Source organism: Plectropomus leopardus, chromosome 1 (genome assembly GCF_026936395.1).
Source record: "Plectropomus leopardus strain MGB_pleo_1.0 chromosome 1, ASM2693639v1, whole genome shotgun sequence".
Lineage (NCBI taxonomy): Eukaryota > Metazoa > Chordata > Actinopteri > Perciformes > Serranidae > Plectropomus > Plectropomus leopardus.
Genome location: NC_142176.1, coordinates 26,178,402 through 26,205,293, shown reverse-complemented (window position 1 = coordinate 26,205,293; position 26,892 = coordinate 26,178,402). Strand labels below are relative to the sequence as shown.

The window sequence follows — 26,892 nt, the reverse complement described above, 5'->3', positions numbered from 1 at the left end:
AAGACTAAGAGGCACGAGAGGACTGCTGCAGGGATCAAAGCTTTACTGTCATTGCATGCCATGCATTCATGACCTGAACATCAACCTAAATGTCTGACTTCCATCTCTTGTTTCATTCTCTATTTTATTCTACAGTCCCCTCTTCTTTCTGTATGTCTCACTCTCCCTGATGCTCTTCTCACTAACTTTTCCATAACCTCTTATTAAACCAGTATTAGCTGATTTGGGAATTTCAACCCAGGCAGAATCCACAGGCCGATGTAGTGATAAGGAGATGACTCTGACATTACTGGAGGAAGTGTCTACTGCGAGTTACAGCAGGCAGCTGAGAGAGAGAGAGCAGCAAATGTATTCATATTTTTAATCATAATAGTATTCAGTAAATCCTTCAAATGCACAGAAATGTAACCAGCACTGTGAGTGAGTGGGGGTATGGGGTGGTTTGAGAGGGTTTACAGGAATGCCAAGGATTTCAGACTGAGAAGCTGGGAGATAGGGATTCTGCATTTTCTCTGTCTGTCATGAGCTAAGCTTAAAGTTATGACAAGCTGCTGGTAATTTGTAATTCAAAAGACATATATCCTCTGAGGCCTCCTAGCCTTTTTTTTCTTCCACTTAAAACACACAGCATTCGGTGTTAAGTGGTAAACTATAATATAGTCTTGTGAGCTCTAAATGATTTAGGAGGGAGTATTTTTCTTCAAGGAGTAATTGCTGTTGGCTGAACTGTGTGTAAGTATCAGACAGAAGGAACTAAAGGTGACTGGATCCAAGGAGAGAGTGATGACTGCAAGAATCCTGGAGGATCACGTAGCACTGAGGTCAGCATTCGGAACAGCTGAGCTTCCTAAGACTGGAGGCAGAGCAGTCAGTCAGCTGACTCTGACGTTATTACTCTAGTCTGAATTTGTATGGCAACCCTGATGGGACTGACAGGAAAGACATGCTGATCATTCAATACGTAGCGTTGGAATAGGTGCTAAGCCAGTCAGTGGCCCAAGTGGAATTACAAATCCAGTACATGGACAAGATTAATTATAGACAGCCCACTGAATTTTTCATTGTACACAGAAAGTTTCTGACAAAAATGAATTGTATCCTTAAAGACTAACAAACATATTGAATGGATTTTTAATGTATTAATCATTTGGCGAACTGTTCTTTTAAACGTTTAGACACCTGCATCATTTACATCAGCTTACTGTCTTTTTTAATTATCTTTTATTAGTGCATTGCTGCCTGAAAAGCTTCTGTATATGACATCCAGAACATTAATAAAGCTGCACACCACTATTTGCTATGTAAAGATGTTGTGGAGTAATGTCATCCTGAACACAGAATAACGCTACCCCCATAAGTGTGTTGTAATACAACCCTCTCCAAGAGTTGTTGTGGTAGCCAGGCCAGCAGCATGTGCATGTGAGTACCTGTGAGTGTATCCCACTGGCTAGCTAATTGCCGTCGCTTTGCACTGCACTCATACAGTAGCTACCTCTGATATCGTGATGGCGGCATTGCGGAAGCATAACCTTTAGTTTTCTTACTATCGACTACATGAGATGTGTTTGTTGACAAATTAAACCTTCACTGCACAATATGTGAGTAATAGCCTATAATCTAGCATTTAATATTAAAAGTACACATCCGTTGTTTTTTTTAAATCATGATGTTTGTTTGAAAAACTAAGAGCCAATCACCATTTTGATTTCCCATCATGCACCCATGATCTCTGGGTCTTGCAGTCATTGAAGATCAACTGCGGCGCCTTGTTCTAAAAACTGAGGCTGCCTCAATCTTGTGAGGTTATCCTTGCCCACGTGCGCATGATGACCAAGCAAGTTGGGATCAAGTCGGAAATTAATATAACCGGCATGCACTGTGTGGTGATCACCGATGATCGATTCTGTGCAGAGCTGAACTGACTCAAACAAGCCTAATGTCAGGACTGTTACCATCCAAAGCCAGATTAGTCACCTCCATGTTGAGGACTGTGTGCAGACTGTCCTGCCAAACTTTAAATCATAGATATGCTCTTAATGTTGCATACAGCTCTTTCAATAGTGCATTGTACTGCCACAAAATGTAACTGCTCTCTGCAGTCAGCACAAATGCTGATTATGTTCCCTGTAAGCTCCTACATGCTATGTAGAAAACAAGGTGCAATGAGTTACTTCAGTGTTTTAGTAAGTACGTAAGTAAGTACAGCTTTATTTATATACAGTAGCACTTTTTAAAACATACAGTCACAAACCACTTCACAAAACACATATACACACACTTAAACATATATCAGTGAATGGATGAGTTAATTGAGTTTCAGTGAATTACAATTTGGAACACAGAATAATGAGGGACAGACATGACCAAAACAAACAAAGAAAAATATCACACAAGGAGTTGCTATAGGAAGGCATGCCTATAAAGGTGAGTTTTTAGTAGACGTTTAAAGCAGTCCAAGGACTCTGCAAACCTAATGGAGTGGGTTATAGGTTATTCCAGAGGGTAGGGGCTAAAACAGCAAATGCACAATCACCTTTTGTTTTACAGTAGGAGCGGGGGACAGATAAGAGACAAAGATTTGCAGATCGTAGTGGTCAAGAGGTAGCATAAGGAACTAGAAGATCAGAAATGTAATTGGGGGCTAGGTTGTGCAGGGCTTTGAATGTTATCAACAGGATCTTGTAGTATAAGCCAGATTGAATTTTAAACAAAATTTGATGGCCCTCAACCAATACCATGAGTTGGTCTGCAACAATTTTTTCAAGGATTTTGGATAGCAATGGCAGTTTGGAGATTGGTCTATAATTTTCTATGTGGGCTGGGTTGAGAGAGGGTCTTTTGAAAAGTGGCTGAACACTGGTTGTTTTGAAATGATCAGCTACAGACCCAGATGTGAGAGACTGATTATTAATAGAAAGCAGGATGAGACCTAAAACAGGAAGGACAGATTTTAGAAATTTAGTGGGAACTTTATTGCAGGGACTGGAAGTGGGACGTATATGGGTTATAGTGTTAAAAAAAGTTTCTGTAGGGAGATAGGAGCAAACTCAGTCAGAAAGTAGGACTGTTTAATGGAGCGGCAGGTAAAACAGGCAGGTGAAAGTTGGACCTGAGACCATCAATCTTGCCAACAAAAAATGATGAGAATTTTTCACAGTCATCTGGTGAAGCATTTTAGTAGTGCTGAACAGGACCTAGGGTTGTGTTTATTACTGCTTATCAAGCCAGAAAAGTAAACCATTTGTGCATCTTTAATAGATTGGTTAAGTTGAAACAACAGATCCTTCATATGAATATGGTGGACTTCCAATTTAGATTTTATGTTCAACTTTTTGAAATTCTCTTCTTTGTTGTCTTATGTTGTCATTAATCCAAGGGGTTGTGTTGATAGATGGGACAGCCCTCGATGTGAAGGGGGCAGAAAGATCAAGGGCCAAAGTTCACAAATTATTAAGCCAATTGACATAATCATTAATATTAGTTAATGGAGGAGGTGCATTTGCCAAGCTAGAAAAGTAGCTGGAAAATACAGGTACAGACTGCTCATTGAAGATGCAAGAGTGGGTTACGCATTTCTGGGTTACAGTAGAATGCAACAATGGTACATCAAAAATTATACATTTATGGTCAGAAACAAAATCAGTCTTATTCAGGGAGACATATTAAGCAAGAAAACGAAATCAAAGGTATGCCCACGGTTATGTGTGGGGCCAGAGATGTGCTGCACAAGGTTAAAAGATGTAGCAATGTTTAAAAAGTCTGTGGCAAATGAGTTGGGATTGTCAGTATGAATGTTAAAGTCACCAGCTATAATTGCTCTGTCGTATTTAAGTACATGAGATGACAGCAACTTCGGTAATTCACATTTGTATTGGGTTATTGATAAATGATTATGCAGCGAATTGGGCTATCACACAATTTTAAATGATAATATGTCAAAGCTGTTAAATTAGCTAAAACTGACTAAAGTACACCCCCCCAACACACCTCCACCGCAGCCTGTTAGGTGCATTTAGATAATCAAAATTGGGTGGGCAGATCTGGGGGGGGAGCATTCCTCTGGTTTAAACAAAGTCTCAGTTAAGAGCAAACAGTCGAATTTTTGGAATGTAATTAGATCACTGAGAATGAAAGATTTGTTTGATTTGGATTGGAAATGCAACAGAGCAAAAACAGCTGGAGTAAGGAAGAACCAGAATTACTACAGTAGACTAATCAAGTTTTCTGCCCTAGCAGATGAAGACACGTTTTTGTTTGAGTGGTGAGAATTTAGTCTAGGTATAATTCTAACAGCAATATTGCATGAGCCCAGGGATGTACTATTTGTAGGACTAACAACAGAACCTCCCAGAGAAGGATGGAGGCCATCTGGTTTAAAGAGCTGTGGCCTGTTTATAACGGCAGCAAAATTGTCCACAAAAGGGATATCTCTGTTCCTGCAGTAACCCATCAACAAGATGTGTAGCTGGTGAAGACGAGAAAACTTTCCATCACCGAAACGGGGGGCAGAAATAATTACCTGTTTTCCGGTGTCCAACAGAATGTCCACGAGGAACTCAAAATCCTTTTTCAGGATCTCTGACTGTTGTTTTAAGTCATTTATGATTACTTGGATAACAACTGTAGAGACCGAGCTGTGGATCTGAGTAGGCTGCAGAGCAGAGGATGCGATGTCCTTACCGAGGCACCAGGATAGCAGAAAGTCCACCCACCACTTACCGCTACGTGTTGGACCATAGAGGTGCCAACAACAAGCACCAACGGTGGGGGCCGTGCCCGGGTGGCAGCTGGAGAGGTAGCCGGAGTGATGTGAGCCACGGTGAGGACAGAGGGCAGGCTGGCTCTGAGAGTGGTGGCCCCGGCATCCAGGGCCGGGGCCTAACAGCAGAAGCTGAGCCGGTACTGCACAGACCTCTTGCTAGTGGAGCTGGAAGACGGTCAGTGGCGGCAGAACAGTCCCGAAGGGCAGCGATCTGGCACTGGGAGCCGAGTCGACTGACAGCAGCTGTGGAGCCAGAAGATAGCAGCTTCAAGCCATGGTCCTTGGCAGCAGCAGAAGAGCCACCAACTGGCTCGGAGGCGGTGGCCCGGGCAGAATGTGGATGATCACCCGACTGCGGCTTCACAGGAAACCGCTCTCTATCCTCACTGTCCAATGCTTGAAATTTATTGCTCAGCTGGAGAACATCAGCTGAGCATGGAGCGTTTAGCACGACCCTTGCTACTTTTAACCAGGACCCATGGCTCCGAGTTGCAGGGAGTGGAGCAGGCTTGACATTTGGGTTTGGACCCAAGAATGGGCAACAAATCTTCACTCAAGGCCAGTACATCGGTTGACAGGATCGGCTCCCCTCCCATCAAGGCAGAACCAGACCAAGGAAGAGTGGCATCATTATTGGTGGCAGAGGCTGAGCATCTGTTGTCTCTGTTACCGAGACAAGAGGACCCAAAGGCCGAGAGATGTTTAGCTTGAGCCGTAGGGACAGTGGAAAACCCCAGGATTAGCTCATCCTTGTCTTTAAGGTCCCGCTTCAGCCGTCTGACGTCCTCTTGTAACTGTGAGTATGTAGCTGGCAATGTCCACACACAGCCATTGTGAAAAGGTTTGCTTTTTCAGACCCAATCTATAGCAGAGGCAGCTGGCTAGCCTAGCCACCAGGCTAAAAACAGATCAGGTTAAGCTCGTAGCAATGGAGGAAATCCAGGTGGAGGGGCTCTCAGGTCACTAAAAAGAGCGATCTGGCGATAGCAAACTATCAGCAGGAATTATTAAGTGTCTTGTCTTACCGACCAACAATCAAAAGCCCAAGGAGATTAAGAACGTCGTAATATTATGCTACCATTAAGTTGGGGGACATGGAAAAGTTATATTAAAAAGAAAAAAAAATAGAGGCTAAGAAATCCTAACATTTAATCCTTACTATGCATCAATCTTAATAAATGATACATCCCACAATTCACATAATGCAACTCGTTGGCATTTTTCTTCTACACCTCTATATCAGCAGTTTACAAAGCTCCCACCAGAGCACTAAATACGGACAGTTAGCGTTAAATTGGTGGAGTGCCCCTTTAGTATGAAAGCCTGCTTATGAAGTGGTCTGAACTCAACAGGGAGACTTTTTAAATAATTGCGTTTTTTTGACATATTGTACCTTGGGATCTCCAGAGAATGCATTCCACCATTAGCTTTGACCAGGTACTGTCCAGAGGACATGGACAGGATCACATCATCTTTATACCTGAAATAGAGGAAGATTACAGCTCACAAGCATCAAGACATGTGGACCCATTATCAACATTTTCAGCAGAAACTATCTTAACATCAGTGCTAAGATCTATCATATTGCTATCAACTCTAAAAGAAGAAAGGGAAGAAAGATGATTGGCCATTCAAGGCTATTTTTCCAGTTTTTAAATCGGATAACTGGGTTAAAAACAAGCTTTTAGTTCTTACTCACCATTTTACAAAAGGCATAGGAAAGCCCTCAACAGTACAGAAGAGTTTGATTGGAGTGTTTTCAAACACGGTGTGAGATCTCAGTCTGACCAGGAACTTTGGTCCCCTGATCATGGGCTCCTCGTGCACGTATTTGTCCAACATCTTTGTCCTTACCTAGACAGGGAAACAAGAATACCAATAATAAGCAAATGAATAGCATACACCTCTTACTCACACATTCTCTACATTGTCGCATTATCCTATTACTTAACTAATACATAGTATAACAATAAACATTACTAAACCTCTCGCATAAACATTTTTAAAACAATGTGGTTCAGCTACTCTGGTCTGTCACCAGAAAGTTCATAGATTCTTACCATTTCCTGAACGTGAACCTTGGTTCTGTGCTCATACCTTTCCTCCTTCGCCTCAGAACTAAAGAACAAACAGTAAATCAGTTTTGCAAACAGATTCAGGAAACCAATGTTTTCCTTGCACATAGGCTGAGAACTGAATAAAGTCTAAAGAGATGTGGGATTTTGAACACGTACATACAACGATGTGACATTAGCCTCATGTAGGTGTTCATCTTGGCCGAAAAAACATTTACAGTGATTTCAAATCAAAATGTGTGTAAAAGGTGTATTGGGGATCACTGACTGTTCAGTTATTTAGAAGCCTACCAGCCCAAATAACAAGCCTCCAAAGTAGCTTTAGTGCTTTGTGTCAGTTTGTTTTGATATGTGCAATAGGCGGTGAGCAGTCTGTAGCCAGTGCTTGACAAGGCTTGTAATCTGATTCCACATTGTTTCTTGCCATTTTCATGACACCAAAACAATGAAACTACTCTCAAGTGCAGCAATTTAAATAAGCCAATAAAAAACCTTACTCATGACAATCAAAAATTCTATGAGCAAAGGGGAGGGGGCGTCATCTCGCAAGTTCAGCAGGCTAGCTGACATGTCTTTGCCAAACACTGAAGGCACTGAAATTTGAAATTATCATTTAAGTTGATCAGTACTGATCCACCAATCCAAAGAGATCAACTTGAGCAAAATGTCATTAAAAGAAGGCTCACACAGGTGACCTCAGAGGGCCTTGAGCACTAAAAAAACCTTTTTTTAAATGGGTGCATAATTGGATTTCACTTTATTGTTCAACATCTGTGTACAAGACATAAAGTCTCAGTATCGAAAAGCCATTAGCTGTAAGTGGTTATTATTGTTTGCCTGCGCACCATTGGCCACAAAAATGTAATCAGGATTTCACAGTCTCCACAAATAAATATTTAACTTAAAAATTTACATATTGCCTTGATTTGTAAGCTGAACCTTGTGGACAACAACAACTGCTGTCCATTGGGATAGTTATTTTTGTCATAAACCATTATGGCTGACACAGTTTTAAAAAGAGGACAATGATTATTCAAAACATCCTCCCTGTTTTTTTGCTGCTATATGCAATCTCTTTGCATATAGCCAAATCCCATGTTCAGCAGACTATGCCATTATAGGTCCAACCCAACCCAAGGATCAGGCCTGTTGCCTGAGAGCAGAGATTGTCAGCAGGAGAGACACAGTCAGTAGTGGCAAGCTCTGAGTCTATGTCTTTCATCACTGTTGTCCATAAAGTCTTCAGGCCTTATGCCATTCCTCCACTGTCACAGCAAAATGGAGGGGAGTGCCCTGCAGTCCTGAAAGTCAGGGGGATCCTGAGAGCTGGCAGCAACAGACAAAGCAGATGGTGTGGGGAGCTCTGTGTTGAGACTGAGGCTGGAGAGACCATGTTGCATATTAACAGAGGAAGATGATTAAAAATAATGTCTTATGTGGTAAGTGGAGGCCAGGTTGGGGTATGACGACCATTTATGCAGCCTGTGGCAGCATGTGGGTTCATCCCAATTGGTGAAACAAGTAACATACACATTTCAATCTGCTGCTCTGTAGAGGAGAGTAGCATTAAAAAAAGAACCACATTTTGTCACCTTGCAAACTAGGAAAGATCATATTTGAAGCAGAAGAAAAATATTCTATGTAGAGGTATGATCATTTTAAGCATAAAATAGCAAAATTATATTTGACAGCAAATCAGTCAATCAGTGTTCAGAGCACGTTACTCACACAAGCTTTATCATACTTACTTGAGTTTGAAATACAAGATAAAGAAATCAGTCAGGGAAATAAACTCTACTTTAACAAACAACTTGTATGCACATTAGCTGCTTATTAGGAAAAATAAAAAAGAAGCAAAAAGAAGTGAGCTGCAACAACAATAAGATTTTTAAAGTGGCAAGTATAGACATGAAACACAGCACACACAAACACACACTGTGACAGAAAATCTATTAGCAAAAGACTTTTTCACGGTGGTGTTGAGACTAGCTCAAACGGACATCAACCAATGTGTAAGAGTGAAAACTCTGGATGGGTTTTGATTGTTTTTACATGATTTTGATTCAGTCAAAACTTTATATTTCCCATGTTTTGAGATGACATAATTCCCAGAGCGTTCCACCTTAAATTTAGTAAAGCTGACTCAACTTCGGAAAATTATACTTGAAATCTAACAAGTCACTCTGCATTAAAACCTTCCTGAGGTGTTTTGCATTGTAGCTTTGGATTATGCACCAGTATCAAACTTTTGCTGCTTCAAAATCTGGAAAGCTTCTCTTAAGCATAAGAATACTAAATTTGAATTTATCTTATTATAGCCAATAACAATTAACAAAAAAATGCTTTAAAATAATGCTTTATTCAACCCACTGTGGTTAGCTTGGCCAGCTCAGGGTTAATGTGGTGTTGATGTTAGCTTAATGTTAACCAGGTCAGCCTCACTATTTTAACCTGGTAAAAGCGTACAACTGTTAATGTTGTAATGCTACTGTTAGTTTAATGTTTTAGTTGTAATTAGCATTAGAGAGTACCTGCTGTATTCTTTAACCACATATTTGCTCTGTTTGTGGTGATATTCATGGTCGTAAGTCCCACGTTTGATCCACGCTGACATGGTGACACTGTAGATACTGACCTATTGGACCATTAGCACACACACACACACTGACATGGTAACAAAGTAGAGTACATCCTTACTTACAAGTCACACCAGCTACACGTTGGCACAAACAGACACAAACACAAGGGCAACCAACCCAAAGGACTGAAAAAGTGACTTCAGAAATAAGATGCTGTCATGAAAGTAAATGTGAGGAAGTACAGCTTGGAAATTAGGAAACAAAACCCCGTCTTTCCCTCTATTAATGACTTGGTGCTTTGCAACAATATCGTCGTAGGCCTTGTGGACATTATATTTGTGTTTACTGCTTTGGCCACGGCAAAAAGAAAAGCCCTCCTGGAATTTGGACACGCTGAGTTGGAAACAATGTCACACACAAACGCAGTGTGTGTGCAGTGTGTTTTACTGTCAGCCTCAGGAATGACAAGGTGACATATACTGATTTAAAGACACTAACACAGACACACATGTAAATATAAACAAAAGGCATGGGTATAAACTATTGTTGGACCAGTAATGTAACAGCAACTGACAGTGCAGCTGCACCGAAAACTATCCATCAAATCAACAACTCCAAAATCGGCATGGGCAGTTGATATTTATTACAGTTTTATATACAGTGGTGAATATAAAACTGAATACTGTTATTTTTCTCTAGCTTTTTGCCTAATCATCATAATGCAAATGCTCATGGCAAAATCTCATGACTACAGAATAATGTCGCCATGCTAGAGAGAGATTTTACAATTGTTGTGGGATTCCTCTGTATTTGGGTCTGTCATTCTTTTTTTGCTTTCTGTCAAAGCCTGTTGTAAACCTGTGTTTTTAAAGGTGCTATATAAATAAAGTTATTATTATCATTATTATTATTAAAATTAAGCCAATGCAAAGAAGAATAGCAGCCAAAAATGTCTGCAAATTGGGGAAACAACGAGGTCCAAGGGCCTCTTACCCTCGAAGCAGAGGGCGGGATGAGTAGCCATAAAACAGAAACAGTAAATGATTGTTATTAGCATTACATGTCATTGTTATTGTTTATAAAGAGCTGCCAATACGTATGTTTTATGTCCTACTAGAGGCAGGGGCTGTTGTGTTAAGTCACGCCCGGCATGCCTTTTTTGCTGCCGCAATGCCAGCATACCATCTAAAACCATACACTAGGGCAGCTTGATGCCATTGTTGTCTGTGCAAATGGAAAAGGCAGTTTAAAGAAGGGATTTTGTAGCGGCCCTAGAGTGTGGGCTCTGTGTAAAGTTACTGTAGAAAACAAATTGCAGTGTGTCCAATGTTGTTGGTAGTTGGTAGATACTGAGGAAAAAGGACAACAATCCCAATAATACCCCTATATACCCCCATAGTTATTTAGTGAAAGGTCTACAAAAAAACAATTATCATAATAACTTTTATTGCACTTGGTCATAAGGCTTGTTTGCTTTTGTCTGTTTTGTTTCGCTGTTTATTTTTAAATGTTCAAAATAAAGATTCGTTCATCATTCACATTCATATTATTCACATCACAAGAAAGAAAGGGAAACACTACCACACATGTATCACTGACAGTTAAGTTGCTGTGTGACTAACATAAACATCTTTTACAGTACACACTCCAAAGCAAGAGCATAACTTTGTCTTACATCATGCATTCAAGGGGGGCTGAGAACATAATTGCCTTACATCACCTGAGTCCTCAGAGACCGAAAATAAGGTCAGATGAAACGTGAAGCGGATCTCCCAAGCCAACCTCACCCTGAAAGCTACTGAGACATGCTCCGCTGGCAAAGACATTCCTGTTTCCACATCACTCAAACGCTCACCCCCAGGATGTTCAACTCACCTCTAATGTCCCAAAACTGTCAATCAAGCAGCAAGTCAATCACATAGATGACATCAAAATGCCCTAACCCGTGACCTCTAACCTCTGACTCGTAAAGTTAATAGAAACAGTTGGATTTGGTTGTGGTTGTGCAGTAGAAAAAAACCCTATGTTGATTTGTCACAGAAAATGTTCTGAGGTTTCACACTCTTCACCCCACTCAAAGATCAGCCCGTAAAGTTTATTCATGTAGCATTCTCCAAAGCAGATGTCAAGTTAGAAATCACAAACTCACAAAATCAGAAATCAAAGCAACAGACTTTGGGAGACACTTTGCCTCAAAAGAAAATCAGCATTAGACTCAACTGCCCTCGGTCACTGCAGGCAGGTCATATTCTAGTCCCATTAGTCCTACACCCCAGGGGCTGTTCTCTGCCTGTCAGTACAGCCAATACTGTAGCAGCACCAATGCCTGCCAAATGACACCCGAGCCTCTCTGTCTGTAACAGTAAACCTCTAAAATTCATAACCATAAAACCTCTGAAATTCTGCAGCTTGCATAAACTGGTGCTATTTGTATAGAAACACATGCCGTGTGCTAACTAGTGGTGATACAAAACAAAATAATTAAGGACAATTTGTATTTGAAGATCCTTAATTTAAAATGTATAGATCATATAAAAATAACATAAGTCCTAGTACGCACCATCAACAGTTTGTCCAATGCAGCCACAGCCTCAAATGTCCCTACCAAAATTGACTGTCCAGTTGGAGTCCATTTTAACCAATTAACAGTCTATGATAACCACTTAGACATGCTGTCAATCTGTTCCGGCTCAAACAAGACAATAATGGCCATTATCCTCAAAACAGCGGTTAACTCATTTAGACAAACTGAATTTCACCACATCCTTCAAAGCTCATATATTATATCATTCATCACTTGAGGTAGGATCAGCTCTGGTCAGGGGCCATGCAACACCTCTTGGTCTTGCCCTAATCCGCTCTCTGTTCCTCTACCCCTCTGATCCCACCTGCTACACTTAAATTTGAAAAGTAAATTAAAAAGCTGAGGATACACTGGTGATAAAAAACAAAAAGAGAAGAAATTGTAGTTTTTCTTACCCCTTGAGATTTCCTTTGCAGCGACTTCGGTTGTCAGCCTGAATCCACAGGGAGTCAGCCTAAACCAAGTACCAGGCCAACAAAACCACCACCCGTCTCCAACGACCCCCACCTGCCGCTCCCTGAGGCCTTAAAAGGAGAGAGAGCTGCCTATATATAACCAGTATCCTTCAAGACTCAGGGCCACTAGAACCAGTCAACTATTTGATTAATAAAGTTTGCCTGTTACAGTTTTGCGTGGAAGAGAATGTTAGCCCAATTGTTGGTTTCTGGGATGTTAGCTCAAGAACTGATGCTAAATAAACAGTTATTCAAGTATATCAGTTGATGTAGACAATGCAGAGAAGCTGTTATGGAGGGGCTGGTGTTAAACATTTTCAAGCAGCATTTTAAGCTCTACAGAAGAGGCAGCATTATGGCAACAAGGGTGGTTGCTTTAATTCCTGCCATACCATAATGGCATCGTTTTTGAATGATAAAACATGCTTTAAACTGTGATCCAGAGCTTGTAGAAGATGTACCTTCAAATTCTTAAAGTCAATTTAAAATTCAATGTTGCAACATACAGTATATCTACAGTTTATGGCTGTTTCAGAAATATAATTGGCTAATTAAAGCTGTACTTTGAATAGTATTTCAGCCCCTCTCTAAGGTTTTTCTCCATCTGCACTCAAACGTCTTCAGACACTGTGTCGCAGGCTGAACTTTGGCCAGGGCCTATTTATAAAACTAGCTACAGTTACAGCTAGACTATTCCTGACACAGTGGAGGAGCTGTGAAACACATTTCACATCTGAGGCGAAATCATAAGGTGGGACAACATGGAGTTAGACCTGGGAAAAATTTGGAAAGAATGGGAGAACAGCAGGGTGGGGGCTTTTGGAAAAAGCAGGTGATTTGCGAGTGAGACAGAGAGAAGAGTGTGAATAAAAGACACAATAAGAGACACAAACCCGGACAGTCTAGGTTTTTGGACTTACAAGCAGTGTTGTCAAAAATATCAATTTATCAATATAAAGAGTCTAAATAGTTGAAATTGTTTCAATATTAATTTTCATCAGTATTGATACACCTGTGCCAGCTGCACTTTTTTACTCTCTTATTGTTAATGTTTTCTACAGTCACTCTGCTGCTTGCTGCTGCAAACCAAGAAAGGCAAAGTTGCCATTGTCATGTTATAGTCTGTTAAATTGATGGTTTAATAAAAAAATCTATGTCATCAAAGAAAAACGTTGCCCATGGTATAAAAAATGGCGGTAAATAAATATTTTTTAAGGTAGAGTATCGAAGTTAGACATTCCAGTATCATGACAACACTAAGTACAAGGTCCCACCCCATCACAATACCACCCCCCCAAAAAAAACCCCAAACTTTAACAATTTTTAAGAAAGAGATTAAATTCCAAATAATGTCAGATATGTAAAACACAGTATGATTTATCATAAAATTATAAACAGAAACTAAATTAAGAGCATTTTGTTGAGAGGTTAAACTCTGTGACAGGGCAACAGGACTCTGCATTGAAAACCATACAGACACATGAGACATATGACTTGTTCATTTATGATTTATTATGTCTTAATAAATCTTGAATGTCTTACACAGCCAAAATGTCCATAGACTTCAGTCCATGCAAGATGCACTGTACCTCTGTTCACAATAGTAATCTTTGTTTACTCATTTTGTCCTTGTGCTTGCTTTTGTGCGTGTGTGAGTGTGCACGCGTGCCTTCGTATGTCTGGTTAAAACTGGACTGACGTCTGTAGTCAAAAGGAGCCCTCTGTTGGTCATGTGGTAATACACTCTGTAACCAAAGCCCAGTGATAATTTTAAGATGTTATGTTGTCAGGTGACGGTGAGACACTGGTAAGCCAGGGCTCCAGGGTAATGAAAGGTGGTCAATTTTCAGCAAGTTGAACAATAAAGAAAAAGCCTTGAAAAAATGAAAAAAGTAAGTTTTCTTGTATGATGAATCTCTGCTTCTTCCAAAAAGGATATTAAGAAATTCAGATTTTTCCAGGCAACACCATTTAACACTGCAATCCCTGGAGACATGGCAAGATTAATTATTCTCTCATTTCAGTCTCCTGACAGGCTTAATTTTAAACATTGGATTATAATGAGTCATTATTTAAAATAACCCCTGGGCACTTCATACATTTAATAAGTCAGGCCTGTCCGATTAACTTTAAATAATGAATCGTTAGTGCAGAGCACTTTACAAAGGAAAATGTTTGCCTTGGTATTTATTTCCAATTGAAGGAGCATAACTTGGGCATGCAATACACTTCATTGACTGTTTCTCTATTTAGAACACACCTATTCCTGGGGGGAAAAAATAAATAGTATTATTATTATATATTTCGATCTAAGATTTGCACTGAGCTGTATGTGAGGCATTCCCTTCCCATTAACTGCAGAGTGGTATCCTCTGTTTCGGTCACATGATTTGTGTTGAGCTTAGGGGCACAGAGGATGCAGCTTGCCAAAAACTGCAGCAGCTGTAAGGACAATAATGCAGAGAAAGATTAGAGATGTGCAGTAAATCCCCCAGTATGTTGTGCACATACTCCAACTGTTCATGTCCCCTCTCATCACGACTCAATGTAAAAAATATATTTTAAATAATTTAAAAGATACAATTTAAGTCAAAACAATGAATAATTTATTTTGTGTTGTTTGGTTGTTGATCACCCTGTTAATATATAATCAGATATAAGACAAAAGATTAATTAAATCATTTGTGGTGGATGCACTGTTAAACTGCCACTCTCTGTTGACACACTTCCAAATTTCACACATGCCTATGCCTAGGCACGAAAGCTGTTCACACATTGTTCATCTAATACATATTCTCTGTAAAATCATTAAAATTGTGTTTATCTGTCAACTTTGGGTTAGATGCAAAGAAACATGAATGCCTATGAATTTCTGTGTGGTGTTTAATAATTAGTCTTCAACATAGCTCAATAAACGTTACAATAATAATACTAATAATAATAATATGAATAATATAAACGTTGATGTGACATAACAAATGTGACAAAAACTGTCCTAAAAGAAAAAACAAAATCGTTTGTTTTTTGTAAACTGTAGTGCAAGCTGTTTTTAAAGGGACGATTGTACAGTGTAACATCCTTAAATCTAGTTTCACAACATCATCACAAGTCTATGAGACACGGAGCTGCCGGTGCGCTCCGGAAAATAAATCAAGCCACCCATCCGACCACGTGATGACGCATGACGTCTACGGCGCTGCTGATTGGCTGAGCAGACAGACAGGTAGTGCAGTGGCTGCAGAGCATAAACAACAGACTGTTCCGTTGTACATGTCCTGTTTAATGCACCAACATAGTGAGGATTTCTAAATGATAAGCTGCACCGTGTACGAGTAACCACCACAGATCTTTGTTGCAACATATCCGGCACAAGGTGAGGCTGATTTAAACACGATATCTGTTTAAACAACCGGTGTTACTTACCGCTGTTCGCTTTGATCTGACTGAAGAGTCGGTAATTTAGCAGGCTAAAGTTTATTTTTAACATCCAGCTGCCGATATAGTTTTTAGCTGACGTTTCACAAATGCAGGCGCGAAGCATATCTTTAGATTAACGTGACGTTAGATTATGTTAACCACGAAAAAGTTATGATTTCTTGTTTTTGATCACTGACGTCAAAGGTGGTCGTTATCTCTACAACAACTCTCTCTACAACTAAAGTTGTGTCGTTACGAGTGTGTTAACATGTTATTGCTGGACACTTTTTTTTCTCGCGGATGCGGCACTGAGACTGCTGTTTTGGCAATTTTGCACACTTTGTGTGCATGGCACGCTTCTTAGAGCTCGTGTAGTGTTTTATGACCACAGACGAGACAATTTCACCATCAGAGTGGGGACTTGAGCACATTTTGGCACAATTTCAGAGATATCTATCCTGTGATAATTCAACCAACGGTCGCCTCCATATTTGATGTATTACTGCACACTGTTTGCTAATCTGGCCCAGGCGAATTTTGTGTCATTTTTTTGTATTTGAGGGAGAGGTTGCTGGGTTAAAGGTTTTTTGTCGATTGCCTAATTATATTGTCACGCGAGGTTTAAGGTTTAAGTACCACTCACTTCCCGAGTTGAAGCCACAACCAGTTTTTCTTGTCAGTCACTGTGCACAGGAGCCTATTCTTATTGCTGAGTTAACCAGTCCAACATCTACAGTTTGTGTAACACGAGTTTGCTTTTTAAATGTATCACAATGTATTATAAAGCTGCACTTTGATGATAATGTTTGAATTCTCCACCATTACAAATATTTTTTTTTGTTTGTTTGTTTTTGCTTGTTTGAGTTTTATCAACAGTGTGGCCTATACCTGCCCTTCTATGAAAAGAGTCCTGAGCTAGCTTTTGTTAAGATTTAATGCGATACAAATAACAATTATTTTAACCAATTCCACACTTTGGATGTTGTATTAATATTGTTGTGATGTGGGTTTTGCAGGAACCTGAGGTTGATCTGATGTTCAGTACTGAGTTCTGCATAAAAGCAGCTGTTAACTGAAAAATCTATTATGTTGTTTCAGATCAAACATGAGACTCTGCTCCCCTCTTCTGCTCTGCCTGGCAGCAGCCCTGTCATCTGCCTTAGTGATTTCACCTCCGTAAGTGCAGCAACATAATACAAAGTACTGTACATATCAATGAATATGATGAACCCCGGTTTTTTCTGCCTCTCCATTTGTATGTCTATTGAATTTACAGTACATGTCACTCTCAGTACATAACGTTGTGTTCTTTCATTTATCAATAATGAACGTGAATTTCAGACACATGTGGACCAAACTGATCCTGACCCACCACTGGCCAAGCACCTTCTGTAGTGTGAGTTTCTTCCTGCCTTTATTTAATTATGTTTATTTGGACTTTTTTTTAAAGATGCAATAGGGCTGATTCACAAAGCCACCAGCATAATTAATAATATTGATGATCGCCATTTAGTCGCTGGAGAAGCACCGAGTCAGCCCTAATGTTATTAGTACCAACTGCACTTTTCCTACTAAGAAAGGTAAAAATATCTCTTGTGAAAAAGACTGATTTATTGGACCAGATCCAGATTTACACATTCTTCTGTTATTTGTTCATTTGTAGAATGTAAAGAGGCTGTTACTCAATTAAGTCCCTGAATCAACAGTTAATTGTTCAACTGAATCAATATTAGATGTCAAGTTGTCTGCGAGAGACAAGGTTTTCTGTTTATCATGATAAGCATCTACACTATCAGCAGCCTGTGATTGATGAGTCTGTTTTCAGCTGTAAGTCCTCTCAAGAGCCTCACTGTTTACAAACTTTAGTGTGTCTTCATATGCCATATTCTTAATCCAGCAATAAATTTATCTGTTGGCCCAGCCAAACTATTACGTCTGTGTCTGGATAGGTTAACTTCCGCACCAGCAAAGATGAATATAACGTTTTAAAAAATTGAGGTTAGTATTAATGGATAATACTTATTTAACAATAATGATAAAGTGATTAATAATTTCCCCACTTATTTATATAGACCCAGGTTGTTTCCTGTATACTGTATTACTGAGTCAACGTTTAATCCTTAAAAGTCATGTGATGTCAATGTCTGAGTCATGAGACCGGCTGTGTGTCAACACTCTGGTTTGATTAGGCAAGACCCCTTTAAGATACAAGACACACATCCCTTATTTTGTGTTTTTGACCAAACATTTCTTGCTTTTTATGCTTTTGTTGCTTCAGAATTGCTCAGATGGTTTAAACCTTTGGTTGACATGTGGTTTTGTGTCATATGACTGGCCTGGTTGCAGAAGGGATACACTGGAGAAATTTGAGAGATACTTGTAGAGCCTTGACAGCAAACTCACAGAGTTGGTGCAGTTCCCCTTCCCATTCAACAGTGTGACATTCTCCAGTAGGAAAAGGAGGATCTTTTTGTTTAATTTTAGGTGGTTAGTAATATAAAAACTACATACAAGATGTATTATATTTCTCAAATGACTGTTCAATTCATTAATCACTTGGGTATTTTATCCATTACAAAAAAAGTTAAAAGTAAACCTGTGCTAGTGGTGCTGACAAGAAAACGAAATAATCATTAGTTGTTGTGCTAGTAGCGACATTTCAAAATTAGCTTTGTGCTCATTTCAGCCTTTTTAATATATGTACCGTCATAGAGACTGTAACAGATTTTTGTAATTCAGTTTCATGAGAAATCATTAGCTGAGTATTAATGAGCATTCATACTAAAAACAGAATTCAGTGTAAGGTTCATGTGTCCAAAAGGAGTAATAATACTTATTTGTATACATTTCAGATGGAACACCCAGCATGTCATCCCAACATCAGCTACTGGACACTACATGGACTCTGGTACGTGTGTGTCTTTCTTTTTGTCAGATAACAATGTCATCTTCTATTGTGGCAGATATTACTTCACAACTACTTGTATCACCACTTTGAAAAAATATCAAAAGTAAATGTACTTCCTGAAAATATTTGCTATTATATACAGTAAGCTTGGGCAGAAGCTATTTTTTCATGTCATTTTGTCTGTTTTGAGATATCTGGTGGTATCTTCCTTAAAAATAAATCAATAAATAACAACCAGCTTCAGGGCTGTGTGCTGTACTCTGCATCATCTCAATCCAGCATCTCTCTAACAGCTTAATTAAAAGAAGAGTGTATTATTGATGGTATTGAAAATCATAGGAAAATCATTTCTAAATACCCTGATATACCGTAGTACTGTGATACTGCCAAAACCTGTAATACAATTTCATAATAAAATCCAGCTCAGAACTAGTTGCGCAATACTTGGGGAAGGAAATGCTAAACATGGCAAATCAGTTCTTTGAAACATTTATTGTTGCTTTGCTGTAATAACTGTTTTTACTACCTCTTTTTGTGCTCTCTCTGTCTCTGTCTCTCTCTCTGAGAGAGTGAGCAACACAAGGCACATGAGATACCTAATGTTGTGAATGTTTCTATTGTCCAGGCCAGATAAAGGGATTGACTGTAATTCATCGTGGCATTTCAACTCTTCTCAAATAGAGGTACAACACTGTTCAGGATGAGTTTGTTTAAAACTAATTTATTTTCTTTCTTTAGATCTGTAGTCATTTTAAATTATCGAGGAGGAACATAAACAGGCAATGGTTTAAACCAACGACAATTGGCAGGACAAAGAAGAAACAACAGAATACTTTTCACTGTAGCCAGATGAAACACTCCTCTTATCTTAAGCACACAACAACTAGTCTCAACTTAACTCAACTAGCGATGAGTTTGACAGATATTTGGGATTGCAGTATTAGTTGCTATTTTAGTGGGAATGGTCATTTTTGAATCTGGTCTTCTCTAAAAAAAAACAAAAAAAAAATGCAGCTCCTGCAATTTGGGTATTGTACTTGGCTATATTGCATTTTTTTTTATCATATTTTCAAATAACTGCGCCCACATAAAACCAAAAGAGACTGAAAGAATTGACATTACTTAATTTGACAAATGATTTTCCCTTGTTTTTCTCTAAGTGGCATGCGGATAAATAAAGCAAATTTGTTTTGGGGGTGTGTGATTTCAGGACCTGCTTCCAGACATGAAGAGGAGTTGGCCTGACTTGCTTAACCCCTCATCTCTTGGATTCTGGTATTCAATCAGTCAATTCTTTCTGCTTTTTCCCTGCCTGTAAATCTATGTGAAACTTTGTTAATTGGGCATGTTCTAGTTTTAAGTACTGTAGTAATATACTATACAACATCAGTATTATCTTTATCTTAAATGTATCTCCCAACCGCTGCTGCATTGGTCACTTGTTTTTCAATGCATCTTCAAGTGGATTTGGATATGCATGACAATGATAGTAACTATTGTATCACAGTATAATATGCTGATTGAAATAGTGGGTTTTTCTCCACTATACCATGCCTTTTACACTTACAATTTGTATGACGCAGTGTGATCGTATTACCTTACTTTCAGACCAACGAAATTTATTACAAAAAAAAAAAAGTGAGCCGGCTGATCTGAATGGATTTTATGTACTTCACATTGCCTCTGAATGGCAACAAACATTTACTTTTAGGTTTTTCTGAGACCAAAATACAGCCGTTTTTTGTCTTCTTGACACAATGCTGCACAGTATTTCATAGCGTATTCCAAGTTTTACTGTAAAGAGATTATTCCAAGTTGTAGTGTAATGACTTTATCAATTTACTTTAGGGTTACAAATCAGGGTTGTATCGGAGTAAAAGATTATGTATGTTGAAACAGATTGGGCTGCTTAATACAAATACTCGCCTAGTCATTCCGTTTTTTAGGATAAGAGTTTGAGCGGGGTTCAACAAGACATTAAGGGTGACAGTGACGTTCACCTTATACAATAAACAGGCCAAGTTAGCCCTCTAAACTGATGCATGCTAACTAAAGCTGAAAAGATTAATTGATTAGTGGCCTACTCATGAATAATAGCCAACTTTTTTGATAACAAAGTAAACGGTTTGAGTAGGTTTATTGGGAGAAAAAAGTTCTAAATTATTTCCTGGTTTATTTACTTCTATCACAGCAAACCAAATATCTGTGGGTTGTGGATAAAACAAAAGACATTTGAGATTTGAGGATGTCATCTTGAGTAAATTTGCACATTATAGTAACAAAAGTTACATATTTGTTTCAACAGGAAGTATGAGTGGCACAAACATGGTACGTGTGCAGCCAAAGCAGCTTCTCTGAACAGTCTACATAAATACTTCAGCAAGGCACTGGACCTATACCATAAAGTAGATTTGGACAGGTACAGCGTGCACACACACACACACACACACACACACACACACACACACACACACACACACACACACACACACACAAACCTCTTTCCTCATGAACACTATGATTTTCTACTTCTTAGAAATGTCTTACTGTTCACTGTGCATGTTTGCTTTCCTCAGTGTGCTTCACAGAAATGGACTACTGTTGTGTACTTATTTTAAGTCACTCTAAATGAAAGCACTAACACCTCAAAGCCTCAAACAGAAATCTGTTTCTCTTCTTGTAGCATCCTGAAGAAATTTGACATCATCCCGTCAGAAAAATACTACACAGTAGGTCTATCTATATTTTAAAATCAAATCTAAAATATCAGCATTATGTTGGGCGTGACAGTGCCACAAAGTATAAAAACAACAACTTTTGCATCTCACTTTTGCTCTCCTCTTTGCCCCTAATGTGTCTTTGTGCAGCTTTCAGAAATTGAAAGTGTCATAGAGAACTTCTACGGCATCACACCTAAGATCCAATGTGTCCATCCGTCAAAGGTATGAGCACCGAATAACATTCAGAAAATTAAATCATAATATGTATGTTTCTACTGCAGTTGACAGTCTTTTGGATAGTCAAATTGTGTATTTTTGTGTTTGACAGAATGACGATTTCCAGACTTTGGGGCAGATTGAGATCTGTTTCAACCCTGACTTCACCCTCCTGGACTGTGAGAAACATTTTATCAAGGAGGCAATATCTAGAGACTGGGACAATCGAACTGCTGTTGACAAGGCATCTGGGTTCAGTGTGTGTGACCATGACATGCCAGTTTACTACCCACCTCTTCAACAAAACCGACACTAAAATACACATGAACTGAAATGCAACAGCACACTACAGCCCTACTCATAAACACACAAATGCACACAAGCACACATATTCTTTAGTTACCAATAATCAACTGTATTTTAATTTAGGACACACACACACACACACACACACACACACACACACACACACACACACACACTATTTTTCTCAGGCTTCACAATGAATATCATACTTTTGATGATAATGTATGTGAAAAATAGCCTCATACTCAAACCTGAAAAAAAGAAAACAAATTTAAGTGCATTGTTACTTTTTTCCCCCCCTTTTTTCTAATATCCTCCAAAAACCAGGACACGCACTCGACTACTACGTAGTGCTTTAATGGAATTATGTCCCTTCCTGACCCCTACTAGCAGATGAATCCAATGTAGTGCACAGCATGTTGTTTTCCAGGGATCAACAGGAAGCATCATGGTGAGTTCAGGTCAGGCGGGCAGACGAGTAGTTAATGTGCTGTCTCTTTTTTCCAAATGAGTGGAGCCTTGTGTCAGATTTGCTTATTATTACACAAGTGTATGTAGATGTCAAATCCAAGTGCATATCTTGTAACTGCTGGACATATGTTATACCTCACGCGTTCTTATTTTTGTCTTCTAGTTAATGTAACTGCATTTTTTCCAGGGGTAACTGGATTTTCAGGTTTTAAATACATGCTTTTCACACATAATTACAATTAAATTCATCTAGTACATCAAATAGTAAATCTTTATTGTTAAATCACTATGTAAATAATATTAGGTAATATGCGTATGTTTAAGGGCTCTTGGGGGCAAGGGCCATTATTTCTAAAGGAATACTGCTGTTTACAACTACATCAACATCTTTCAGGCTTTTTAAACTAGCAGTAGCTATCATTAGCTTCAGTATGATGTTTGCCAAGTACATAAGCCATTACCTAATGTTGCACTGTCTGCCTGGTTCAGCCTTTTTCTATGCTGCTGAAAGAGGACTGCTAGTCACATTTGTGAGCATAGAAAGTAAATGTAGTACATAGTGTATAAAAAAAATGCTTCGGTGTTGTTCACTTTTGGTAGATACAAGTCCAAAAACCTAAGTACTTTGCAATGGAAACCTCACACCCTACACTTAACACAATGCATGACAAGATGTCCCATTCGTGCACATTGCACCATTTTTTTACATACGTGCTCTAGGCCTGTAGAGATCAAATATTAGTTTCTCAAGGATGTAGCGGATGTTTTGATAAACACTATTTAATCGCCAACTGATCTGTACAATGACCTGTTTATATTGGTGCTGTGTGGCTGTAGCTGTTTTGGTACGTAGATCTATAAATTCAGGTAGGAAATTACAGAAATTAACATTTGTACTGTCAATTATTTTTTATGTTAATAAAACATCACATGAAAAGTCAATCTGCCTTCTGGTCATCACTGAGTTATGTAACATTCAATATTGATTAGATTAAGTGCATCTATTTGCATTCTTAATTTACGTAATTGGAAGTGAATTTAACCTTTAATTAGACCCAGGTGAATAAATACAGGCAGACCATCTGTCTGAAAATGGTACACATCTTCGTCATTCTTTGCATGCATTGAAATACAGTACAGTAATAGTACTATGTCTGTATTTCTATCAGTGCACATCCACTCAGTGTGTATGAATATTAATGTCGTGATCTCCTTACAGAGCCCTAATCCTCCCGGGACAAAGACACCAGTCCATAATCCTGAATCTCCTCCCACAACACTGCACATCAGATTGACTGAACACATCTGATTACATATTCAATAGTGCTAAAATGCCCTGAAACTATGTGCCAGCTATATTCTAAATTTGGTCCAAATCCTGTCAAACACATGAAAACACCACTATGAGCTCTGTTTTTAGTGACGTTCCAAGTTTGAGGATCACAGTTTGAGCATTTGAGGTGAATTATCCTGTCTGAAGAATGTGAAATCAAATTTTAGAAATAAATTAAAGCCCACTTAAGCTACGGACACTTGACCCAGGTAGAGCAGCAGTCTCTACTTGGCCCCCCTGCTTCAGTCGAGTAAAGCCCCCCGATCTACCCCACTTCCCTTGGTCTCTCTCTCTCTCTCTTTCTCTCTCTCTCTCTCTCTCTCTCTCTCTCTCTCTCTCTCTCTCTCTCTCTCTCTCTCTGGTTATGTAACACTGCAGTTCTGCAAAGCTGCTGATGTGACAGATCCAAATACCTACACATACACTCTCACACACCCAGTAATCAACCACATCATCCACATCACGCTGTACTCTCTGATTGCTGTCCTTGGTCCTGTCAACATTATTGACTGCAACATTGATTGCTGTCCTAAAACTGATTCCCAAATGTCAGTGAATCACAGCCGCACAGACCTGTACTGGTATCCTGCTTACATTCTGCTTTATGTTGTCATATGTCATCATCTTTTATTCAGCCTGTGTGCTATTGGACATCAGGCAGGAGCTAAAGAGAAGGGACAGAGGAAGAGGGAGACAGAGAGAGGTAGCTGGGTTACACCATGTGACCTCGCCAGCTGTTGCTGTATGCTGGTAGGAGAAACAGAGAGGGAGGTGAGGGACAGGAACAGGGGAGCATGAGGGAGGGAGGGGTCGGGAGCTCGCCGGCACACAATGTGACTGGTGACAATCCCTTCTGCAGAGCGAGAGAGAGAGAGAGAGAGAAAGAGGGAGGCAGCAGGGGATGAACACACACATGCACAAGCAGGGTTGTGAAGAGGGAGCTCACACACACCTCTCCTGATTCAGCGGAACAGATTTATTCGTCACCTCTCCCGGCTGCCTCACGCAGCGAGCCGGCTGCAGAACACAAGACAATCCCAAACCCAGCAGCACCTGCCCCGTCCGTCAACCCATCTGTCTGTCTGTGCAGATTAACGGCTCTGTTACAACTCTGACTGCATGCTTACTGGCGTCCACTGCGTCTGAGAGACGAAGGGGGGGGACCACGACATCCAGAGAGACGAGCGGTGAATGTGAATAATGGGAAAACTAAAAAGCGACGACTGCATTGAGGATGGGCCAATGGATAAACTGCGGGACAAATAGATAACCGGAAAAAAGCTCTGTTTCTGCATCTCTACCTTAGGACCCCCCTGCAAGGAGATGTTCATCATTATGGGATAGATGCACAGGTCTGCCTGTTGCCATGGATACCAGCACGCGAAAATTCACAGTGCGGAGATGGTTTTCTATCTACCTGAAGAACAAGGCAGCGAGGAACAAGAATAACACTGGCTTCTGTCAACTAGAGGTTAGTTAAGCTGTTCAGACACCCACCCAGGAGCAGCACAAACTTCTATCAACAAGAGATTAGTTTGTGTGTGTGAATCTGTACATGCTGTAAAGGGACAGGGATTGCATCAGAGTTGCACCATGTGTGCGTTTGTGTGAATATTAAAGCCAAAACAGCAGCCGTCTCATATCAACAGTAGATGAAGATGTGTGTGGAGAGCCTGTGTGCACATGGGAATGGGTGTGGAAAGAATGTGTGTTATTTGGTTTGTTGTGGTGAGTGGTTAAGGAGTCACTGCAGCATCGATACAGCTGTTCCTCTGCCTGTCTGTCAAGGAGCCAGAAAACGGAGGGGCAGAGAGTTCCTGTGTTTTGACTAAGAGAGAGAGAGACAGGCTGCATGGAAATACATTCAGGCAGACAAAAACGCTATCAGGCAAACAAGCAGCCAGGCAGGCAGGTTGATAGATAAATGGGTAGCGACAGATTGATTCAGTGGACGTCCACAGCAGTGGAGGTCTATTTATAGCCCAAACAAACCAGCAGGGGAGAGAGAGACAGTATGCTGTTTGCAGCACATCTACCTGTTTGTTGGAGATATAAATAGAAACCCTCCCCTCCTCTGCTCTTTGTTGTTGTGACCAAGTGCTGATGTATCATCTTGACAGGCTATCTACCTGTTTGTGTGATTGTTAGTCTTTCTGGCTGGCAAATGTCTGTCTGCTTGTGTTTGTTTACCTGTTTGGCTGGCTGTCCACATCTGTAACTTGATGCTTTGATGTTCCACATGGGAAAGGTCTCTTTTCACTCTCCTGCACTTCATGGGAAGGTCAGACTTCAGGGTCATCTATAGATCACCAGAATCTAATGCTGAGGCCTTGAACCTGTTTCCCTCTGATTGATGGACATCCATCCTGCTGCACTGTTTAAAGAATAACACAGAAATTAATCACACAGGGCAAACAGCTACTGCAATGCTCTCCACAGGCCGAAACTTTCCAGCATGTTACATTCATGCCACACCCCAAGCAGTGACATCACAGCAGGTGATTGCTGGTTAAAAACTATATTACAATAGTTGGGATTTTACAATTTTAGTGTAAAAAAAGCAGAATTACATTTAAAGGGAAAGCTTGGCCCCAAATCAAAAATATAAATTTTCCCTCTTATCTGTAGTGCTATTTATTCATTAGATTGTTTTGTTGTGAGTTGTCGAGTGTTGGAGATATCAGCTTAAAGACGTCTGCTTTCTCTCAAATACAATGCAATTACATTGCACTTGGCCTGTGGTGTTCAAAGCACCAAAAATTACATTTGAAAAACTCAACATCAATGTATCTGTCTGAAAATCCACAGACCTTGTTGTGGGCAGTTTCATGTAGGAACTTTTTTAAGGGAACCCACCTACTATTTTGCCATGCAAAGGAGGCATGCATCTACACATGGACGAGAGGCTCATGCTCATGACAATGCATGATGTAAACTTTAATGGTGCCCTCCTCGGCTAAGCTGTAACGTTGGCTAGCTCAGTTATGCTAGCAGTAGATGCCCATTTCCTTCTGTGTGGTGACACGGTTGACGGGTGTAGTTTGGTAGAAAGAAAACAGTTCCTAC

At 39.8% G+C, this 26,892-nt stretch overlaps 3 protein-coding genes and 1 long non-coding RNA gene across 5 annotated transcripts in view; 2 read left to right on the top strand and 2 right to left on the bottom strand.

Annotated features, from left to right (window-relative positions):
• The window catches only part of myom2b (myomesin 2b), a 71,122-nt gene extending 58,579 nt beyond the window's left edge, over positions 1-12,543 (bottom strand). The window contains exons 1-5 of one of the 2 annotated variants that reach the window (XM_042504297.2): positions 12,396-12,543; positions 9,369-9,472; positions 6,823-6,880; positions 6,462-6,616; positions 6,156-6,242 (exon numbers count right to left, since the gene is read on the bottom strand). In XM_042504297.2, the coding sequence (XP_042360231.1) occupies positions 6,156-6,242; positions 6,462-6,616; positions 6,823-6,880; positions 9,369-9,451 (383 nt within the window). In that variant the 5' untranslated portion in view covers positions 9,452-9,472; positions 12,396-12,543. Of the gene's footprint in view, positions 1-6,155; positions 6,243-6,461; positions 6,617-6,822; positions 6,881-9,368; positions 9,479-12,395 lie in introns of those variants that run through there. The other variant, XM_088078892.1, reaches the window with a different exon arrangement.
• A 1,477-nt stretch (positions 12,544-14,020) lies between these two features.
• The window catches only part of LOC148190428 (uncharacterized), a 17,568-nt gene continuing 4,696 nt past the window's right edge, over positions 14,021-26,892 (bottom strand). Inside the window, exons 3-4 of the long non-coding RNA XR_015776806.1 lie at positions 26,017-26,200; positions 14,021-14,897 (exon numbers count right to left, since the gene is read on the bottom strand). This is a non-coding gene — a long non-coding RNA (uncharacterized LOC148190428). The remainder of the gene's footprint in view (positions 14,898-26,016; positions 26,201-26,892) is intronic.
• rnaset2 (ribonuclease T2) lies at positions 15,670-23,435 on the top strand. Its single transcript, XM_042504520.2, has 10 exons — positions 15,670-15,828; positions 16,971-17,048; positions 17,214-17,268; positions 18,725-18,780; positions 19,406-19,463; positions 19,991-20,055; positions 21,086-21,199; positions 21,464-21,509; positions 21,648-21,722; positions 21,829-23,435. The coding sequence occupies exons 2-10, from the start codon at positions 16,978-16,980 to the stop codon at positions 22,030-22,032; spliced, it is 744 nt and encodes a 247-aa protein (XP_042360454.1). The 5' UTR covers positions 15,670-15,828; positions 16,971-16,977; the 3' UTR covers positions 22,033-23,435.
• The window catches only part of rps6ka2 (ribosomal protein S6 kinase, polypeptide 2), a 22,768-nt gene continuing 20,538 nt past the window's right edge, over positions 24,663-26,892 (top strand). Inside the window, exon 1 of the mRNA XM_042504403.2 lies at positions 24,663-25,297. Within this exon, the coding sequence (XP_042360337.1) occupies positions 25,193-25,297 (105 nt within the window). The 5' untranslated portion in view covers positions 24,663-25,192. The remainder of the gene's footprint in view (positions 25,298-26,892) is intronic.